At 39.0% G+C, this 22,156-nt stretch overlaps 1 protein-coding gene across 1 annotated transcript in view; it reads right to left on the bottom strand.

Annotated features, from left to right (window-relative positions):
* The window catches only part of SLC9A9 (solute carrier family 9 member A9), a 597,181-nt gene that overhangs the window by 124,105 nt on the left and 450,920 nt on the right, over window positions 1–22,156 (bottom strand). Inside the window, exon 13 of the mRNA XM_017882282.1 lies at window positions 3,312–3,366. Within this exon, the coding sequence (XP_017737771.1) occupies window positions 3,312–3,366 (55 nt within the window). The remainder of the gene's footprint in view (window positions 1–3,311; window positions 3,367–22,156) is intronic.

Consider the following 22,156-nt stretch of genomic DNA (forward strand, 5'->3'; position numbering starts at 1 on the left):
AACTGCAATATCTTCCAGTTCTCAAATTAGCACATTTGCATGAAGTATACATCCAGAGTGTAATATCTGCATATGGAACATGCTCTCTAAAGCTTTTGTGCCTGATGCAAATAATCGTGTAACACCATTCACATTCTAAAGGTATTGTATGGCAAAAAGGAAAGTTGTGACATTAGTAGTTAGCCACAGCTACAAGTTCACATTCCCAAAAGTTATTTTACTTTCCACAACAGAGAACAAAGACAAAATTTAAAAACATATTAATATATATAATTTTAAATATATATAATTATATAGTTTATTCTTGATTTTGAGTGTATAATCAGTAACAACTATAACTCCCTGCAAAATTTTTAGTTTTTGGTAAGTAAGAAGGGTCTTTTGTTTATGTGTTAAGCCTGCCCATTACAAGGATTAACCTATTTGTTAATGCAAACCCAGTTTAATAAATGCAAATCAAGGGGAAACATACAATCCTCCTAAGAATTGGGATTACATTATATAATCCAACAGAACAAGAGATGTTGATAATAAGACAGGTGTTGCCAGGCAAAATGAGAGCAGAGAGGTTCTTGACAGTTTGGAAAGTACCAAAAAATGGTCCAGGTTCAGTGGCAGCTGTGCGGACACTATAGCTTGTTACCTCCCATCAGAGCCCACTGTTTCCTGTACTTGATACTGAAGATAAGAATTATCCCAATATGTGGAGAAAACCTCTTTCTGAAACGTAACTTCTTTGGTAATCAAACATTATCATGAATAAGAACACTTACAGCATACTTCTTAAAAATAAAATCATTTGTAGGTAGCAGCAGTTCAGGAGGAGCCATGCCAATGATAATGCTACTTACTTAACATTTAGGTAGTGCTTTATGTGTCCTCTACAGGAGGCCCCAAGTGAGAGATTTCTTTAAAAACATAGTGATGTCTTGTATCACTTGAGGAGAGGGTATGATTTTTCCTTCTAATGATATGAATTTAATAAATTACCAATTATTATTTCTTTATTTCCCCTTTGGCCATCAGAAAGCTTACTTATGGTTTGACTACAGCAAGTATATAAGGCCTTATGATCTGCTTATTCATGATTCTTTTTACCCCTCTGGTTTTGACTATCTGCTCTTATTAATATTTTTTACTGATTTTAAAATTCTATAAAATATTTTACTATTACTATATGTGGTGGTTTAAGCTGCCTCCAATCATTCATAAAATGAGATGGGTTTAGCTTAATTAAGTTGGGTCATTTTCATAAACCCCATTTCCCTTATCATAAATAACAGCCTGGAGAGGTAGACGTTATCATTTACATTTTATAGAGAGGGAAACTGAGACCCAAAGGCGTAAACACTTTGCCCAAGACCCCAAATATCACAGCGTTTTCACTGTTCTATGTTATGCTATCCTATTTCTCTAATAAAAAAGTGACTTTTATTGCTATAATATCTTCAGGTAAGAGTTGTTACTGATTTAATAATGATGAACTTTGTTTTAAAGTGTCACATGAATGAGATAAAATAAAATACATTTAAATTATAAAAGAAAGCATTTTGGGCTAGTAGGAAATTTTTACCGATAATGGTATATATGATTGTAGAATATTAGGCAGTTAGAAGATAGAGAATTTTATTTGATGAATTTTATAATTGTGTCTTTTCTTCTTTTAAAGAAAAAGGTATGCAAGAAGGACAAAATTTAGATAAAAGTTTCGCTTGAAGGTAGGAGAATGAATTATTTGACCGATACAAGATGAAAATGCTTTTTAAAAATCAGCCACCACCAGACATTACTGACTATTCATTATAGCCCACCAGTGTAAGGAGATGGGCTTTGATCTCCTTTCTAAGGTCACCAGGCTGGCTCTAATCCCAGTGCTTTGGGCACCCCTGCTGTGCTCCATCCTGCAGTTAGGTGTGTTTCCTGGACAATGGAGTCTGTGGAAACTGCCTGGCCTTGGAACACATGTGACAAAAAAACTCAAAGTACATGAGAGCCAGGATCATCACCAACTTAATTTCCCAGCCTTTTCCACAGAGCACGGGCTCCTTTCTTTGTCTCATCTGTGTGTGCCAGGAAAACAGTGTCTTGCCCAGGAAAACTCACCAGTTGAGCCTCATTGATGGCATTATTGGAAAAATAAGCATGAAATAAAAGAGAGAGGGAGTCCCTTAGAATACAAATATGCTCATAACACAATTCATTAAGCAATATCACTTATTTATGATATTCTCCTATTACATCTATGTCTGTCTACTTCTAATTTCAGCAAAAAGGTGTAAAATTTCCCTGCATTTGCTTATTTGTGTTAAGTACTGAGTTTAAAATGGCTAGTGCAAAACCGACGATGATAGATTCTACCTTGACGTTTGGTTCAAATTCAGTTTGGAGAATACACTTCCCCTACTTGAGGTGATATGGTTTGGCTATGTTCCCACCCAAACCTCATCTTGAATTATAACTCCCACAATTCCCATGTGCTGTGAGAGGAACCTGGTGGGAGGTAGTTGAATTATGGGGACCGGTCTTTCCCATGCTGTTCTTGTGAAAGTGAATGGGTCTCACTAGATCTGATGGTTTTAAAAACAGTTTCCCTGCACAAGCTCTCTCTTTGCCGCCATCCACGTAAGATGTGACTTGCTTCCCCTTGCCTTCTGCCCTGATTGTGAGGCCTCTCCAGCCATGTGGAACTGTAAGTCCATTAAACTATTTTCCTGTATAAATTACCCAGTCTTGGGTATGTCTTCATCAGTATTGTGAGAACGAACTAATATATCAGGGAAGAGCTCATTGTTCTAAACAATTACCCCAAAGGATTTTCAGGTCTCTGTAGATAATTGTTGCTCAATTAAGTCAGGAATGGATCACCTAGAGAGTTTCTCGGGCCTCAGACCGGATAAATGAGAAGCCGTCCAGGAGAAATAAGTCAATTTGTTGTTTGTGCAACATGCATTGGACATACTTTGTGTAAATTTCACTGAGTCGGCTAGCTAGCAAGTTGCTGGGTAGGGATTTTAGCTATGGAGTGCGTCATTCTAAGAGCCATCATGGTATTGCTTGTACTTTGTAAAGTTTCCAGGCTTCCTGCTGCCATAGAGAGGCTTGCAAGTACATGCTAGTTCTAAGCATTCACATGCTAGAAGTTATCAACACCCTGAATTCCCTTGTATTTTATTGTCATCTCATTTGTTTTATCAGCAGAGGAAGCTCCGTTTAGAAATAGCTCCTTGGTCACATGCTGGACAAACATGGAACAGCCTATGGAACAGAACAATCATATCTCTATATTCTGTGCATTGGTTTCTTTGACTTGCCTGGTGTTGTGAGGAGGGATCCTCCTTCAGATTTTCATCCAGGTCCACGCCAACTCTGTTAAAGAAAACCGAAAACTGGTCAATCCCCTGCTGCAGAAGGAATGAGACAGTCTTGCGTGTCAGATGACCTAACCCAAACACAGTGTGTATCTGAGAAAAGATTTGGCAGAAAACTATCCTACCTCTTCTTGAATCAAAAGAACCTCAGATTTATACCAAAATAAGAACTTGAACAGCTGGGCCTCAGGATGCTGGAGAAGTTAAGCATCAACAGCAACTCTTCACTACTGTCTTTCCTGGCAAGGTAAACATCCCTGAAACCTAGGATAGCAGCCATCAGGAAAAAGACCTCCATAGCCCCAAAAACACATTCTGGAGAGAAGGTGGCCTGGTACCTCGGCAACCACCCATTGACCAAAATGCCCTGGGAATGTGTGTGCCCAGCCTGGAGCAGTGTTTCCTGAGGCAGAGTAAACAGAACGTTTTTCTAGAGACTTCCCCATAGGGAGGATTCAGACTGTGGAGTCTGAGGAGTATACAGTTTGGGGACTCTCTCTTTAAGGAAAATAATACAAAAATATAAATACAAAATTGGGAGTGAAAGTGACTCTTCAGAAGGATAAGTCACAAAAAAATTACTATGTTTTTAAAGCTGGCAACTGCAATAGACCTCTCAAAGCCCAGGACAAACACAAAACATTTTAATTAATTAACTGTCTGACACACTGCTAAAATAACTTTCTTCTGGAATTTTTGCCTCCTAACTTTGCTACTCTCTTTATATGATAATGATTTTGTATTAGAGAATAAAAAGATAAGGCAGTCTTTCCTCTAGCAAGACTGATAAAAATTGTTGATAGTTGGAAGGCATTAAGGCACGATTTCTTACACACAGACATGCTTGCTATGTGCCTCACTGCTACAGGGTAAGGCCCCGCAAATGCAAGATTTTTGATAAATTTTATTTTATGCAATTCCCATAAGCAATGCACAGTGTACTTATCAGTGTACATGCTTTGTCATTGAATATATTCCTGGATTTCCATTTTGACGAGGCTTCAATGAAAACTGCATTTTATATATCTCATGATTAGAAGAATTTTCAACAGAGTCTCCAGCCTGGCTCAATGCATCTCAAACCTTGTTTTTCCTTCACTAACCACAGACTTCTGATGCCAGGCACCATAGGACACGTTTATATTTAATTCAGACTTGTGCATTATTCCTGTAAGCCATTCCTACTCTGGGGTGGACAGCAGTGGCTTAGCCATGCACAGAAGTGACTGCAGCCCACACGAATGTATCCCATTCAATCTAAACTAAATGCACTCTCAATTCAGTTTCCCCTTAGTTGGATCCCCCAAATGCCCACAGCTATTCCAACACCATCTGATCAGAGGAGCAGTATGAGGAAAAGGAAGCTGTAGTGGAAAGAAACAGCAGTTGAACCCAACTGTGTTGAAACTATGTATTTTTTTGCAAATCTTACAAAAATATAAGACCATGGGAACACAGTACTGGGGATCTTCCCAGGGCCTTGGAGGGCCAGACCAAGTGAGGGGCCCTGAAACTCAAACTTCCTCTGTTTCCAGGGAGCGTCCCTCTGCCTGCTTCAGCTGGAGTGGGGCAGGGTGGGAGGGCTGGGGAGAGGTCTGGCCCAAGCTCCACCAGAGTCCTTCCTGTGAATCCACATTTGCTAGACATTTAGGGACTTTTCTTCAACTCTTGTTTATCATAAACACCTCCGTAATCATCTTCCAGGCCTGCTGTTGGAGTGGGGGAAGCAAAGCCACGTGAGAAGCCTCCAGTCAAGCAAATGTGTAACTCTTTATAAGGAGAACAGTAATGGTAAAGTCCCACCTGTTTAAAATACTTCTGATTCTTCACAGGTAAGTGTCTTGTGGACATGAATAGCCCCATCTCTCTAACCAAGGGGGGCAAATTCATAGCTATTTATTCTGTGCTGAAATTTTTGCCTTTAGGGCACTGGGAAGAGCCTCTGGAGGGGAGGAACCTTTGATTATTGGAATAGGAAAACTAGCAATTTGATCTATGTCATCTGAGAAGGAACAAGAAAGGAAAGGGGAGGAGAGAGGGAAAGGATGTCAGGGAGGAGAAAGGAGAGGGGAAGGGACCAAGGGATGAAGGGACGAGGGGAGAACAGCAGTGTAGAGAGGGGTGGGGATGGCCTGCCTCTGACAGTGGAACCCGGGTGTGGAGGCTCCCAGCCCACTTCTCTTACGGGGCTAGGCCACTCTCACAGCTATGTGGTGGATCAGAGCCCTCCGGCAGGTGCTGGCTGCTCCCTAGAGGCTTCATTGCTGGATAAGCCCAGATCTCACGGACGAAGCTGCTGGGCACCCAGGTTGGCAGTGAACTGAAATGAGGGTCATGGGGCTCCCACCACTGTATCTGCTTAGGGCCTTTTCCTAGGTCTCTGTCTAGAAACTTGGAGAGGACAAAAATAGAATTTTACAAGAAGCCCAACATTTAACGTTTGAGGCAGTACTGAGGCCTTTCACTAAAGTGAAAGTTTTCTTCACAGCAGCAATCACAGCAGACATTTCTGCACAGCTAGATGGGGTGGAGGAAGTGGATGAAATTCTTTCAGTTGACGGGGACTCAGTGGAAGGCATCTCAGAGGCCTGATTGGGAAGAAGCCTGTACCTCCTCCCACATCTCATCTCAGGACAGGTCCAGAGCAGGACAAATGCCACAAGTGGCTTGAGGAAAGACAACCTCCATGAAAGGTGCTTCCCTCCTGGGGAAGCCAGGGTGAACATGGTCCTTGTCTGCATAGGGCATACAGTTTGGGAGGTTCAATGAGGATAATATAAAAAAAAGTACCACAGCTTAAGTGCCATGAAGGAAACAATGCCTTCTTTCACTTGTGATATTAGGTACTTTTGATGAAAATCTGGCTAATATATGTTTCTTGGCTACCTGCCTCCTTAAATAGGGTGTAAGGGGGATATTCTAATCTTAACTGGAGGACTCGACATTGCAACTGGTCCCATAAAGTCTAATACTTGCTGCGTTATAACGCTTTCCGAGAGGTGTATGAACCTTTTTATGACCACAATAAATGGTACCTGGCTACTGTCAATTTTTTTTTTTTTTTAATTATTGTATCTGACAGTTAGATTGCCTTTATTTTCCTGGCTGTGACAATATGTCAACATATTGTCCCTATGACCCCCACCCCTTTTAATTTATTGTAGGACTAACCCTGACAAATTTATTTTTATTTTATCTGTCTATCTATCTATCTATCTATCTATCTATCTATCTATCTATCTATCTATTTCAAATATTTTAGGAGGACTTACAATCACACACAATTGTTCTTATAATACCCTTGCACACCCTCAGACCAACTTCCATAGCCTTGGAGGGCAATTTTCTGCCTTTTCTTGATTGTGATATATGACACAGACATGCATGGCACCTTCACACAGCATCCCAGGGGGTATGCAAACATGCCAACTACATCTGTATCTCTTACTCTCCTCTTCAAGAAAGCAAGTCAGAATATGAAACTGATGTTATTTTAGGGTTAACCATGTATCCACTCACTTTCAAAACTTTTACAGCTCTTTTAATGCATGAACATCCACTTTTGTGCACAAAAGATCATTTATATATAATGAGTTTTTGAGAGATTATTAGAAAGTAGACATAATATCGTCCCAGTTTGTGGTGTTACATGTATATAGCAGCCCCCTAGGTGAGATCACAGTATGAAGTCCAACCTCCTTAGGTGACATCCAAGGGTCTTTAGCACCTCTCCCTCAATGTTAAGCTAGCTACCCTTTCTGCTCATCTGATCTGGACAGTGTCCTGGGTTCGGTAACTGGACTTGTCCTTGTTTCTGAGCCCTGGTACCAAATACAGTCGCTGAGCTCTGGCCAAACGATAATCTGCCAATTTCTCTCCCATGGACTGGATCCCCTCCTTCCAAACTCCAGGCTGGTATTTTGGGCCATGCTGGCTACCACTGAACTTGTGAGATACCCTGCCTGAACTCCAAGCACTGTCCTCCCTTCTGTCTGATCACCATCTTGGCCCATCCACCACGATGCCCTTCCTAGGTCTCAGATCTCCCATAACTAGAAGTTACCGAGACTTGGAGTGAAGTAGCTGTACTCCTCCAACTCTACTCTGTGCTCCCAAACAGAATCCCTTCTGGGCACCAGAGATCACCTTGTTTTGTCTGTGGTAACCCTGGCTCACCCTTTGCTCACCTGTCTGGTTATACCCAACCATGCAGGGCAAGCTCTACAGTATACATTGGCCCTAGTTGGAATCTGGCCTTCATGATTACCCTGTAGTTGTTGAAGGGTCAGTGAAACCCAGCTGTCAAGAGGGTGGTTTGTAGCCAGACTGCCTGGGTTGAGAAATGTGGCTCTGCTTCTCACTTGCCTCGTGACCTGTGTCACTCACTCTGTCTCCATCTTGGTTTCTTCACTAGCACAATGGGGATAATTAGAGAACCCATTTCACAGGGTTGTGGTGAGGACTAAATGAGAAAATTTAGGACCTGTTATATAGTAAGATTTTAAGAATGTTAGCAGCTATTATTGATATTATTTTTCAGTACTTATCAGTGGGGCCAGAGCTCAGTTACTTATTACTTTCACAGATAAACCCTCCTAGTACTTGTTTCTGCACTGGGCAACCTTTGAATATATAGCAACAACCACAACTGAGCCACAGGGAGCAGCCAGTGTAGAGAAAGGATTTCTGGTCTCATAGCAAAACATTGTTTCTGTTTAAAGAGGGCCAAGCTTCCTAGGTTTTGATTTTTTAAAAAATTTATTTCTTTTGTTTTTGAGACACAGTCTTGTTCTGTCACCCAGGCTGGAGTACAGTGGTATGTTCTTGGTTCACTGCAACCTCCACCTCCTGGGTTCAAGTGATTCTTTTGCCTCAGCCTCCCGAGTAGCTGGGATTACAAGCGTGTGCCACCACATCCAGCTAATTTTTAAATTTTCAGTAGAGATGGGGTTTTGCCATGTTGCCCAGGCTAGTCTCGAACTGCTGGGCTCAAGTGATCCATCCACCTTGGCTTCCCAAAGTGCTGGGATTACAGGTGTGAGCCATTGTGCCTCGCCTGGTTTTGAATTATTTATAATTTATTGGTAGACTAGTTAGGGTAACAAGGCCACAAAGAAGGAAAAGATGGTGTCTGAGGAGCAAGGGGAAAGAAGGAAGAGGGAAGAGCTGAGCAGAAAGCAAGCAAAGAAAAGGAAGGTGAAAAGGGAAGGAAAGAGAAAGAAATACATTATTATAAAGAATAGGTGCCCGCAGTGGATAAATAATTGTAAAGGTGCATGCAGCCTTAGAAAAGGTGAGCCGAGGGTGGAGGGATAAATAACCACACAGCCCAAGAAAATATAGAGGAAAAAATGTAGAAAAAATATAGGGAAATAAAGAACCAGTAAAGAATTAGAAAGCAACTAAAAAGGCTGGTTAAAATTTTATATGATGTTTTGCATTCCTGATGTACCTTTTAATTTTAAGCAAGTTGAGTGCTGCCTCTATGGTATTCATATGGAAATGAAGGCAAGCTTCGCACATATTCCCAGCTGTGCCCTCATACATCTCACTCCGGGTTCCTCATTTACAATGAGCATCAAGCTCCATTTTCAGAGCAAAACACATCTCTTGTGCACCATAATGCACCCTCCCTTCCTATTGCGCTTCCATTCTTTGGTGAGTTTTACTAGACATATTAAAATCTCGGGATGCTCTTATACCCAACCATAGTTTTAAAAAAAATGCCCCAAAGTTGAGTTTTTCTTAGGGGGAAAGCAAGGTAACTAACAAAAGGCTCACTTTTCCCATTAAAGCCAACAAATTCCATTCTGATTCTTATCACTTAGCACCTCTGAAAAGGCACTGAAATGCTACTAGGGCTTAGTTTCATCATGTGAATTCCAGTAGTCTTAGGTGCAGTTTTGATTCTTTTGAGCCCCCTGCTGACAGGGCCTGGGTGGTGGGGAAGATACATTATTTCCTCTAAGACCTGCTTTTGATGGCAAAGTCTAAAAAATGACATTTTCAGTAAGGAAAGAGTGGCTGGATAGTGAGCACATAAATTCAGCTTGAAATGGAGGAGTCTGAAAAATACCCACTGAGGTTTGGGGACTATTGTGTAGCTATGAGAATATCACTTGGGGGCCAACATCTGCGACTGTACCCTGTATTATTTGACTAAATAATCCTGGAGCTTGTGTAAGACCAACATTAATACAGTTAACAATTCAAATATTTTAATTTCAATTTGGGAAACAAGAAAATGAACTAAAGTAAGTGGAAAAACTCACTTTGGTTCCTTTTGTAATTTAAGTGTGGCACAGTAGTTAAGAATTTGGACCCTGGAATCAGGTTGCATGGATTCAAATTTCACTTCCGTTATTTACTACTTGCATAACTTTGAGACAAATTACTTAACCTTTGCAAATCTCAGTTTTCCCAACTATAAGTGGGGATAAGCATGTATCTATTTCATGAGCTATTATAAGGATGAAATGAGTTAATAAAATATATAAAATATTGGCTGCCATCTAGGAAGCACTCATGAAATATTAGTTGATGCTCTCCTTGTTAGTGCTGTTATTATTAGAGAAATGGATGTACCCTACATTAGTCATAAATACAATATAGGTTAAAGACAAGAGTGGCTTTTCCATAAATGACAGATGCTAGGATATAAAGGTCAATGATAGGATTCCTGCCATCAATGACCCAAGATTTAATGGGAAAAACAGATCGGAAGCAAAGAACTACAGTATGGTGTGATAAACATTGTACATTAATTATCTGAACACACCAACAAAGAGCCCAATCAAGATGAGCTATGGAGCATTTAGGTAAGTTTCACAGAGGAAATGGACACTGAAAAGTGAGAATGAGTTTAATGGTAAGAGAGAAGTTTAGGGGAGGGGACTCCAGGCAAAGCATGGGCAAAGGCATAGGGGAACAAAGTAGGTTGGAACATCATAAATAACTCTGTGTGGCTAGACTGCGAGGGTCATAAACATGGAGGTGAACAGAGTTGCTTTGGATGACACCAGAAAGTAACATAAGGCCAAATTATGAAGAATCTTGAGTGCTATGCTTAGGAAAGCATTTTTTGTTTCTCTGTAGGCAGTAGGGGGTGAAATAATTACATTTATGTTTTAGAAAGATCACTGGAAGTATACATTATGATATTAAGAAACTGGTGGTTGTCTTCAGGTTGGGATAGAAAAGAAAAAAAAAAAAAGAAACTGGAGGCATGGAGGTCATTTAGTAGTCTACTGCAATGGTCCAACCAAGAGTTCATTAGGGTTTAACTAAGTTAGCAGTGGTGGAAAAGGAGATATAGATTTCAGAGATGTACACATGAAGGGGTGGTGAGGGCCATTGTGCGTGACAGGCTCACTGTGGGAAGAAGAGGAGGAAAGTATTGAGGTGATTCTGAGTTTCTACTCCAGACACTTGAATGGTTCGTCCTACCATTAGCCATATTAAAGAAGGAGAAGCATGTGCATGGGAATTTCCCCCAAGGGACATCCTATTAGAAAGATAAAACTGAAACTCAGGGTCAGTAAGATCGGATCTGAGCACTTCTATTGTGAGTGAAGCAAAGTCAGCTCTCTACTCAAGTTATCAACTCAAGAAAAATAGTTGAGTTATCAACTCAAGAAAAATAGCAACCCCTCAGAGTTTTGTCTAGTTGCTTGTCTGAAGTGGAGATTCTGACCAAAAGGTAAAGTCTAAGAATAAGGAAGGGATAATGAGTTCTTCAAGGTCAAGATAAATGGACTAGGAATATTCATGGAAGCTGGAGAAGGGTGTGGCATGTCAAGTATTTAAAGACAGTTTGGACATCTTATTTAAGAAGCGTTAGAGGGAGAAGAAGGAAGAAAGGGGGGTTCTATAATTTGGGGACATGAAGTATGTGATATGATTGTGAGCCCCCCCCACAGGAGATGAAGATGAAGAGCTGGGATGCTGCTGAGAGCAGTGATGCCCCTCTGGGTTTCCACCACTGCATGGACACACTGTCATTGCCTGGTACTCACATGCTTTGCTAGGTCCATTTTTCTACCCCTGGGACTTGTCTGATTACCAAATTGAAAACAGCTGGGTCAAGGATTCATGCACCATTCCTGTCCTGGTATTCCAAGGTTGCCCATATGCCATTTACTTTTCTCTTAGAGATTATGGAGATGGAATGGATTTCATGAAACTCTATCGGGCTGACTAGACTAAAGAAGGGTCAGGTCTCTTTTTAACTCTTTGCTGACATGGTTGACTGAAAATACTAGGTAACAGCTAAGAAGAGGCACAGAGCACGAACATTAGGAGTTAGACATTCTGACTGGCTGTTCCCATCACTTCCTTGTGTGACTTTAGGCAGGAAACTGTACCTCGGTTTCCTTTTCCACAAAATGGAGATAGGAATGGTAAGTATGTCATAGGCTGTTGTGGGATAATACACGTAAGGGGCTTGGCACAGGATCTGGCCCCTAGAAAATACTTAGAAGCAGTAGCTGTTGTTCTTGTTGTGGTAGTGGTATTAATAGATATTGTTGTCTTTGCTACTTAGGCCTCCTGAATAAAAGATTTAACTGTCAAGATTTCCAGCAAAACAGTTATGTTTTACCTTTCCTCACCTGTGATTTTCCTTGTGATTTCTGATTCCAGTGGAGGCTTATTTATGATGCAGGTTTTGGAGTGTAAAAACTAAGAGTGGGGATGTTCTGGCTGCAGAGATAAAAATGTGTGACCGGTGTTTATATGTGTCTGACAATTTAGATATACATTTTGGAGTGTATAAGTGTGCTGAAAACATTATGTTCTTTGAAAAATAAACATGAATAAGCAAGTACATGTCACAGACACAAATGCAGATCTACATCCTGTACTTTATGTTTGGCACAACTTCCCTTGAGTTTGGAGTACTTAGTTCTGCCAAGATGTAAGCTAATTTCAGGCTACAGATAAGAGTCCGTTAGAAACTAGATTGAAAATGAATACACAGACTGATTTCTTTTGACCTAAGCTGCAAGCATACTGACACCCTTTGGTAGGAAGACAGATGTAATAGCTTATCAAGGCATCTGGCCTTTCTTCCCCAAGGCTTCACTCTGGGTGGCCTGCCTGGGCAATTAGGGATTTATCAGAGTCAAATGCACATCCCCAGAAAAGCCATCCTTTCAAGTGGATTTGCTTTTTAAAATTCTAGTGTTACTGGGTGGGGAGTCTTCACAATGTCAGACTGAACAAGTTATATGGGAAAAAAGAGGGGCATTTTATTACTGAATATGAAGTAGTTGTAGCAGCTTTATATGTTGATATGAAACCATAAATGGTTGAAAAACAAATCCCAGACTGTCAGGGGTCTGAGCAAGAAGTGGAAACCTAAAACCTGAAAATCACTGTGGTTATTTCACAGTTAAATAAACAGAATGATCTAATGCCAGAAGTGCATCTCCTTCCCTCACTTTCACTGTCCCAAGCTATGAGAAACTCCAGGCAGAACTGTGGTCTAATCCCAGCTTGCCATTAAAGACCATGCTTGGCGTGCATCAGGGGTCAGCAGTGAGATCTCAGGGTGAGTCTCCACATTGCTGCTCTTTGATGTGCTCAGGCTTCAGCAGGAAACCTGGAAGGGAAGTAGCCTTAATGGGAATGTGTTCTCTTGATGCAAGGAGCATATTCTCCCCATGAACATCATCTACAAAATCACAAGTATATTTTGACAATAAGGGGGGAATGCATGGAATATATATATAATATATTTAAAGAACTGTAAAACTCCTCTATGCAATAATCCAGAATAACATTTAACCCAGCCAAAGCAAATATTTTTGTGGAGTGATATCTTGGAAAGAATCCTTAGAAGGGAACAACAAAGCTTTGCAAAATTGATGGATATGTACCTACAACACAACTAATTCAAAACATAAAATTCTAATGGTTGATGCTGAACTGCCCCCTGCCCCCATTCCCTTACCACCATATCAGCTTTGCCTATTAATAGGGAAAGATGGTTTATAAGATGTTTTGAGAAAGCTTCCTCCCAAATCATGACTTTCGCTAACTGCCAATGCCTAGACTTCCTTAGCACAGGATAAAGCTCTTCATTCCTCATTGAAGATTAGGCCTTACAAGGCAAGGACTTGGGAGAGGTAATATTTGAGCTTGTATTCACACCAGATACAAGTGAATCAGACTTATTCCTGAGAGCAGAAAGAGATGGGAACAAAAGCCTAAGGTCAACAAAGGTATCTCCACCATGAAGCATGGAAGGAAGGCAGCGGGTGAAAAGGGAGCTGGAGACACAACATTATTATAGTAACAGCTAACATGTAGAATCTACACTAGGTAATATTCATGTATTATATAAAACATATGGAATTTGGGAAGAGGATTTGAAGTTATTACAACACCATGTATTTTAGTAATTAAAAGCAAAAAAAGAGAAAAATTTATAACCCACTTCTTTAGATTAACTATTAAAAAGCACTTGCAATTGGTTTCTTAATAATTTTGCACCAGTAAATTTGTTGCTTCAGGCTATCCATCACCAACATCCTGGAGATGGTACAGAATTATTAACCATGTGGACTGAAAACATGAAAAAATAGCCAAAGAAGATTGTTTCACCAACACTAATATATCACTAAAATTAAAATTAAAACAGCTTTGGGATATATAATGGTTGCCAAAACTGTTGTTTAAGCCCACAATTGGAAGCAGATTTGATTTACAATCTCTACAAATAACTGAAATCTTATTTTCATTTGGAGCAGTTAACATTCTGTAAGACCATATTATATTATAGACCATATTAAGACCAGATGCAACTAATTCACAGATGTTGTATATATATATATACACACACACACACACATATATGTACACCCACATATATATCCATATTTCACTTCTATTTTACTGTAGTGAAAAAACTTTTCCCTAGTCCCAGAAGAGAATCAAGTCAGAAATGTCTTAATAATGCATTATCTTGGTTTTGCTAAAATGAATAAATATCTTAATTTTAAAAGGAAAGCTGACAGAAAGACAATGGGTAAGCTAGGAAGCTGCTACTGCATGACACATAAAAAGAGAAGAAAATCATTTCAGTTTCTTGCTGAGATGGATTAAAGTAAATCACTAGAAAATAATGTTTTTCTCTGGTCAAGTCTGCTATTAACCATTGGGCTGAAGTGCATGCTTGTGTGCATGACTATGTTAAAAAGAAATTAAATATTTAAAATTTTAAAAGGGAAAGAATTTGTGGTTAACACTAGAATTACAATGAAAACTGCACCTTGATTTTGGAATCAATGGTTTAAAATCAGGAAAGTGAATGAAAATTTGCGACAATACTATTGGGAAGAAGCTGTCTTAGAGCAGAAGAGAAAGGCAAAGAGGAAAAGAGTAGCAAGAATATGTTGTAAAACAGGTTCTGAAATAGTTATGAAGACTACGGAAAGTGCACAGCATGGAAACAGAATTAGCATTAATTTGGCAGAAAATGACATAATGAAAGTTAATTGGATGCTCGTGGCTAATGTAACATTCAGGTTGTTTTGGCCTATCATTCTAGGAGATCATGATGACAGCTTAAACAACTATTGTATATGAACTGATATTTTTCCTGACACCACACTATCCACATCCTAAAAGCAAGGCAGGTAGACCATTTCATTAATTTTCTCCTTCACTCACTAACTCACCCACTCATTCATTTATGAAATACTGGTTGAGAATATATCAAGACCATTAGTATATGCTAGATATTGTGGTAGACATGAAAAATTTGTTACACTCATATATATCTTCAAAGTACATACAGTAAGTTTCATCAAACCTAGATGTAGTTAATAAGGCGTACTATTACTTTATGTACATCTAAGAAGAAAAATGCTCTTAATTATATTTCTGACACCATTGATTATGAGACACACTTGACTTCAAAAATGCTAAAGTGTGAAAAAATGTGCAGCTGGAATAAATGAATACCCACACAAAATAATAAAAATCTAGGGTTCAATAATAATGTCAAACCATTACACATACTAGCCTCTGGATACTTCATATATGGCTAGTATGTTATTTGCTGTCCTTGGAGAAAAATTCAAAAGACATATTTTGAAATCTTTCAAACAAAATGTTCTTTTTATGCTTACAGATTAAAAGATAATTCATTCTCTGCTACTCGGCCACAAAGAAGGAAGGAATTAGTGGCATCTGCAGCAATCTGGATGGAACTGGAAACTATTATTCTAAGAGAAGTAACTCAGGAATGGAAAACCAAACATTGTATGTTCTCACTCATAAGTGGGAACTAAGCTATGAGGATGAAAAAGCATATGAATGATACATTAAACACTGGGGACTCAGGGGAAAGGCTGGGAGGTGGGTGAGGGATAAAAGACTACAAATTGGGTCCAGTGTATACTACTCGGGTGATAGGTGCACCAAAATCTCACAAATTACCACAAAAGAACTTACTCATGTAAGCAAATACCACCCGTTTCCCAAAAACCTAAGGAAATAAACAATTTAAAAAAACTTTTGACTGAATTAATGCCAAAAAAAAAAAAAAGGTAAATCTCTCCCTTTTAAAATTCTGTGTCAAGCAACTTTTAGTCATCACTGGGTTGAATCAGAGCCAGGACTAGAGTGAGGCAAGGGAGACATCCTGTCTCTCAGGATCATGCAAGTGCTGAGCATTTTTATGAGCCCAAGAGTGAGTGCCTCCTTAGATTTTGCATCCTAGGTACCTTGTTTGCCTCCCCCAGTCCTGATCCTGGGTGAAATAACAACTTTGCAATTGTTTTTACTATTTTACCCTTGGATCTTCTGGACTGCTGACCTTTTCATTTTTCCCTCTGCATCTACTCTACTCCCTTTTCTCCACCTTATCCTGGACTCTGGAATGCAGACCAATGTAGATGACATCATTTGGGTTATCGTGCTCTTTGGTCTTGAATTGGTTTAGCCAACAGGAAGCACTGGCAGGATATTGGAAGGAGAGAGGAGAATGAGACAGGGTATCTATTTCTTCCTTCCTGCCAGGTCACCAGGCTTGTCTGTATTCTTCTATCAAAGCCTCAGCTCCTTAATCCCTCTCTATTTACCCTACCCAGCTACCCTCTCTGGGTTCTGGTAAATATTCCCATTTGGGTATAGGGTGGTAACTGCTCTCCATTGATTCCAGTCCTGGGGTACTGCACTATTCCTTGTTTTCTAAAACCAGCTCATGTAATCGTTCCTTACTAAGTTCCTTTAATTTACTCAGCTTGAATGTGCCATTGTTTTTCCTACCTGGCAACAGACTAATGTAGAAAGCTATTCACATTAGTAAGCATGCAACAGTAAAAAGGTTTCACTTAAACTGGAAACTAAGTTTTCAGGGACTTGAAATTTCTTAAGAAATCCATAAATATAATAAATCTTAAACATAGCTTTGTTTTCAGGCTTAATGTCAGAATTGTGTCTTTAAATGTTTCTCTAAGGTACTTGAATATTCATGTACAACTTGACATAGACTGTTCCTATTCCTAGGCTGGATCAGGTTTTCACAAGAAATTCACATACAAGTTGTGGCATCTGACAATGGCAGATGTTAGGAGTGCAGATCATATCATAAGCTATAGTAGGACCTACACAGGAGGAATGAAAGTGCTCCTGAACAGAATCCACTTATGATGCCTTCAATCAAAATATGCTTTATTAAATGCTCCAACTTAAACCTATGAATTCCATATGAACCAAGGTTCATATGGTTCATATGTTAAGAGTTCTCAGAAGTCTTTCTAGAAGCTGAAATTCTACCCTAGTGAGGTACATTTCACCTTCTCAGATGGAGAAATCTAGATTCTAGAAATCTGGCTTTCCTGATGATTAGCTTGGTGAAACAGTTCATTTTCATGGTGAAAACGCCAGTCTCAGAACTGTAAGTGGAAGGGCGCTCAGATGATACCACCCTACTATGTCGTTTTAAAGATAAGAACACTGAGACCCACAAAGATTAGCTAATTTGAGAGAAGTTACATTGGTAGTAAGCAACAGAAGAATTAAACAGTTTTTTAAAAAATTTTAATTTGACATGCTGCCTACCTTAATGAATAAAAGAAAATATAAAATTTAAAATCCTTTGGCATGAATAGACTTCTATGAGAAGATTTAAGTGTAGAAATTATTGGAACATACTTATTGCTCGAGATGTCCATATATAACAATGCAAAGTGATGTCCATATATAACAATGCAAAGTGAACTTGAAATCTGCAAATATTATTGTAGTGTGGTAGAATGTGGCATTTCTCAAACTCGAGCAATTTACTTAGCACCTTTGTGGGTTTTCTTTTTTTTTTTTTTTTTTTGTAGAATTGAAAGATACTTTAATGTTTTCTTTTCTGTCAGTTTTTGCTTCAGGTATCCTGGGACTTTGTTGTTGAGTGCATCTATGTTTATGAATGTTATATATTCCAAATGAATTAACCCTTTCATTATTATAAAGTGTCCCTTTTTGTGTCTCATGCTTTTTCATAAGTCTATTTGTCTGATATTAGTATACTACTCCAGATCTCTTATGGTTATTGTTTGCATGGTATATCTTTTCCCATCCTCTTTCCCTTTCCATTTCCCTTCTGGATATTTGTATCTTTGAATCTAGGTGAAATTAGTTTTTTTTTTTTTTTTTTTTTTTCAATTCAGTCTGACAGTGTCTGCCTTTTGATTACATTGTTTAGTTCATTCACATTTAATGGTATTGATATAGTTGGATTTACTTCTTCCATTTTGCTATTTGTATATGTTTACTTGTTGATTTTTAAAAATAATTTTGTTTTTTTCTTAGTGGTTGCTCTAGGGGTTACAATATACATGTCAATTTATTAGACTCTGCTTTGGATTTATAATAACTCAATTCCAGTAAGATGTAGAACATTTGCTCCACTCTTACTTCCTGAATCAGAAATAAGATTTAATAACATCCTTTGTGCTGTCATATATATCACATCTATATGTTATAAACACAACTCAATGTTATTGTTACTTTATATCAATCTTGCATCTTTTTAAAAATTGTGAAAAAAGTATATTTACAAAGTTTTCTTTTAATCCTTTTACTACTTCTGTTACTCTTTATCTCTTCCTGTGGATTTGAGTTACTGTCTCATGCCACTTCCTTGTTCCACTACAGCTTCCTTTCCTTGCTCCTCATTTGTGCTATTATTGTCAAATACATATCTTTATATCCTATAGACAATTTTATATTGTTTTTAATTTTAAAAAGAATGGAGATAAAATATATACTTATGCTGTTTTTTATAGTTAATATATAGTTACCTTTGCCAGCACTTTTTTTTTTTCCCATGTGGATTTAAATTGTAGTCTGGTGTCATTTCCTTTTATTAAAAAATTTCCTTAGTAATTATTGTCAGGCAGGTATGCTAACAACAAATTCAGTCTTTATTTGGAAATGTGCCTTTGTCTTCCTTTTTGAAAGATAGTTTTGCTGGATATTGGGTTCTTGCTGTTGGGTTTTTCTTTAAGCACTTTATGTTATCTCACTGCTTTGTAGACTTCATTAATTCTGATAAGAAGTCAGATATTCCTATTATTGGAGTTCTCTTGTGTGTGATGAATAACTTCTCTTATTGCATTCAAGATTTTCACTTTGTCTTTCAACATTTTGAGTATAATTTGTCTTTATATGGCTTTTTGTTTTCCCTACTTGTAATTCATTGAACTTCTTGAGGGTATAGACTGATTTTTAAAAATCATATTTGGGAGGTTTTCAGCTATTATTTCTTGGATTATTTTTTTCTTCCTTTTCTCTTCTCTTTTGAAAACTTCCATTACACACATGTTGGTGTTCCAAATGGTATCTCAGAGGTCTCTAATTATCTGCTCATTTTTTTCTTCTTGTTTTTCTGATTATATACTTTCTGATGATGTGCCATCAAGTTCAATCACTGACTATTTCTTCTTCTAGCTCAAATATATAGTTGAGCCCTTTTAGGAGATTTTTCATTTGTTATTATACTTTCACCTCAAGAGTTTTTAATTTTTTGTATAATTTTTTTTCTTTTTTTGGAGACAGAGTCTCACTCTGTCACCCAGGCTAGAGAGCAGTGGTGCGATCTGAGCTCACTGCAACTTCTGTCTCCTGGGTTTGATTCTCCTGCCTCAGTCTCCTGAGCAGCTGGGATTACAGGCGCCTGCCACCATACCCAATTATTTTGGATTTTTAGTAGACAGTGTCTCACCAGGTTGGCCAGACTGGTCTCAAACTCCTGACATCAGGTGATCTGCCCACCTTGCCTCTCATTTGATAAATTAGCATTATCATACTTCCTTTTACTTCTTTAAACATGGTTTTTGTTAGTTCTTCAAACATATTTCTAATAGCCGCTTTGAAGTCTTCGTTCCCTAAGTTCCACATCTGTGCCCCCTCAAAAGGAGTTTGTATTCCCCTAGCCCGCCCCACACATAATCTTTCTTTTTCCTCTTTGTTCCTGTACAAGGGTTGCACTATTCTGCTTCTTTTCATGTATATATATATTTTTGGTCAAAAACTGGACATTTTAGGTAATACACTGTAGCAATTTTGGATTCTCATTAGCCTCCTTCCCCACAACCAGGGCATGTTGATATGCTGGTTTTGTTAGTTTATTTAATGGCTTGCCTAGATAAAGTGTTGAAGTCTATTTTCCTTGCCTTGTGCAGCCTCTGATGGTACTGCTCAGTTTTCTTTCTCCTTTGTTTTTAAGTCTGGGTCAGCATAGCTTAATGTTCAGTTAGTGTTATTTTGGTCATAAGTTATGCTTAAGCCTCTTAAGTCAGAAAGTCTTTTCCTCTTTGCTGATAGATCTTTGTGTGGCTTGGGGAATGCTTTCAAAACAGCCCCACTTTCATCCAGGGACTAGCAGCTCTCAGGGGCATCCAAGGGGGTGTAACCTAGTACCACGTGTACAGTCTTTGGACCCCCAGGCATGAATGTGATCCTAGAAGGCCCTTTTATCTATATTTTTCCCTGTTTTATCTGTTGAACTTTGGCTGGTCTGCCTTTTTGTTTGTTGCTAGTTGTTTCAAGCGCTATTAGTCTCCACTTCATTGCTTGCCATTGAGATGTCTATTCATTTCAAAAAACCTGAAAGCATAAGTTCCTCACTGTTCCATTCCAAGTAAAGCCAGCTCTCTTGGCAGGGCTGTGGAGCTATAGACCTACCATTTTACCTCTCTTGGAGTGATAATATCTACCTTACAAGCAAGCCGTTGGGGAGAGGATGGTGGGCCCCATCTTCCTGGCTGGGTCTACTTTTGTGGATACTCTACCCTCTGAGCAGAAGCTGGGAGGGGAGGTGACAGCCCCACAGTCTTCCCAGTTTTTCCCTCCTGTAATGGCTCCTCTGCCTATAAGTAGAAGCTGAAAAGGTGGTGATTGGGTACCCAATATTCTCAGCCTGCTGCATGTGGGGTAGAACCTCTATCATATATGTGGGAAAAGGGAGCATTATTTTTTAAAACTGCAACACACTCAGAGCATCTGCAATACAGAGCTGAGGGTGGGATGGGAAACACTGGTAGTCTGCCTCTCCCAGGGTGAAACCAGAGCTCTCTGTTGGGGAACTGGAGGAGTTCCTGTATTCTTGGTTGTATTTACTGGGAATAGTGTTTTCATAACATTGAAAGAACAGTGGAGGGAGAAGAGCATATTCTGGCACAAATGTCACGAACTTGACATTCTAACTAAAATTGAATAGATTTTCTTGAACAAATGCTTCTGGATTCTCTGCATGCCTTTAGATCAATTTCTAGAGACTTTAAACGTTTTATTTTATAATTTTCACTGGTTTAAATGCCCTTTTTGTTGAGGAGAATGTGTGCCAAGCTCCCCACAGAGGCATTCTGGAAGTCTTGCTTAATTGATGTTTTACAAGCTTCGTTTTATTTTAAAAGCAATAGTGTCTATGAAATAATGGTTTGATGTGCTAATGTGTTAATACCTCTTAACCATCAGTGTACTATAAGAATTCATTGGGCCTATTTTAGTTTTGGGGTTTCTCTTTTGAGTAGTTCTACTTGTAAGTAAGTATTGATATTTTATGACTTTTAAAATTATTTCCCATAAATCTTTCAAAGCACACAGAGAAAGCTTAGTTAATTAAAACAGAGAATAATACTCATTTTGTTTTGTAATTACCACATAGATCCATTGGACCATTTTTGAAATCTAAGATACATTATAAAATCTTAGTGATCCCATTTTTCCTGTGTCCTTTTTTTTTTGAGATGGAGCCTCACTCTTGTCGCCCAAGCTGGAGTGCAATGGCATGATCTTGACTCACTGCAACCGCCGTCTCCCGGGTTCAAGCGATTCTCCTGTCCCAGCCTCCCGAGTAGCTGGGATTACAGGTGCTCGCCTTTGTATTTTTAGTAGAGACAGGGTTTCACCATGTTGGTCAAGCTGGTCTTGAACTCCTGACCTCAGGTTTTTCCTGTATCTTAAAAAGTATGCTATTTCTTCATTCTAGGAATTATTTCATCATTACTCATTATTCCCAATGATGCTAAAAAAGACCAAATTAGGCCGGGCATGGTGGCTTATGCCTGTAATCCCAGCACTTTGGGAGGCCGAGGCGGGGAGATCACCTAAGGTCAGGAGTTCGAGACCAGCTGGCAAAATGCTGTCTCTACTAAAAACACAAAAATTAGCCAGGAGAATCACTTGAACCAGGAGAATCACTTGAACCTGGGAGGCGGAGGTTGCAGTGAGCTAAGATCGTGCCATTGCACTCCAGCCTGGGCAACAAGAGTGAAACTCCATTT

This window comes from Rhinopithecus bieti, unplaced genomic scaffold (assembly GCF_001698545.2).
Source record: "Rhinopithecus bieti isolate Rb0 unplaced genomic scaffold, ASM169854v2 scaffold_12642, whole genome shotgun sequence".
Taxonomy (NCBI): Eukaryota; Metazoa; Chordata; class Mammalia; order Primates; family Cercopithecidae; genus Rhinopithecus; species Rhinopithecus bieti.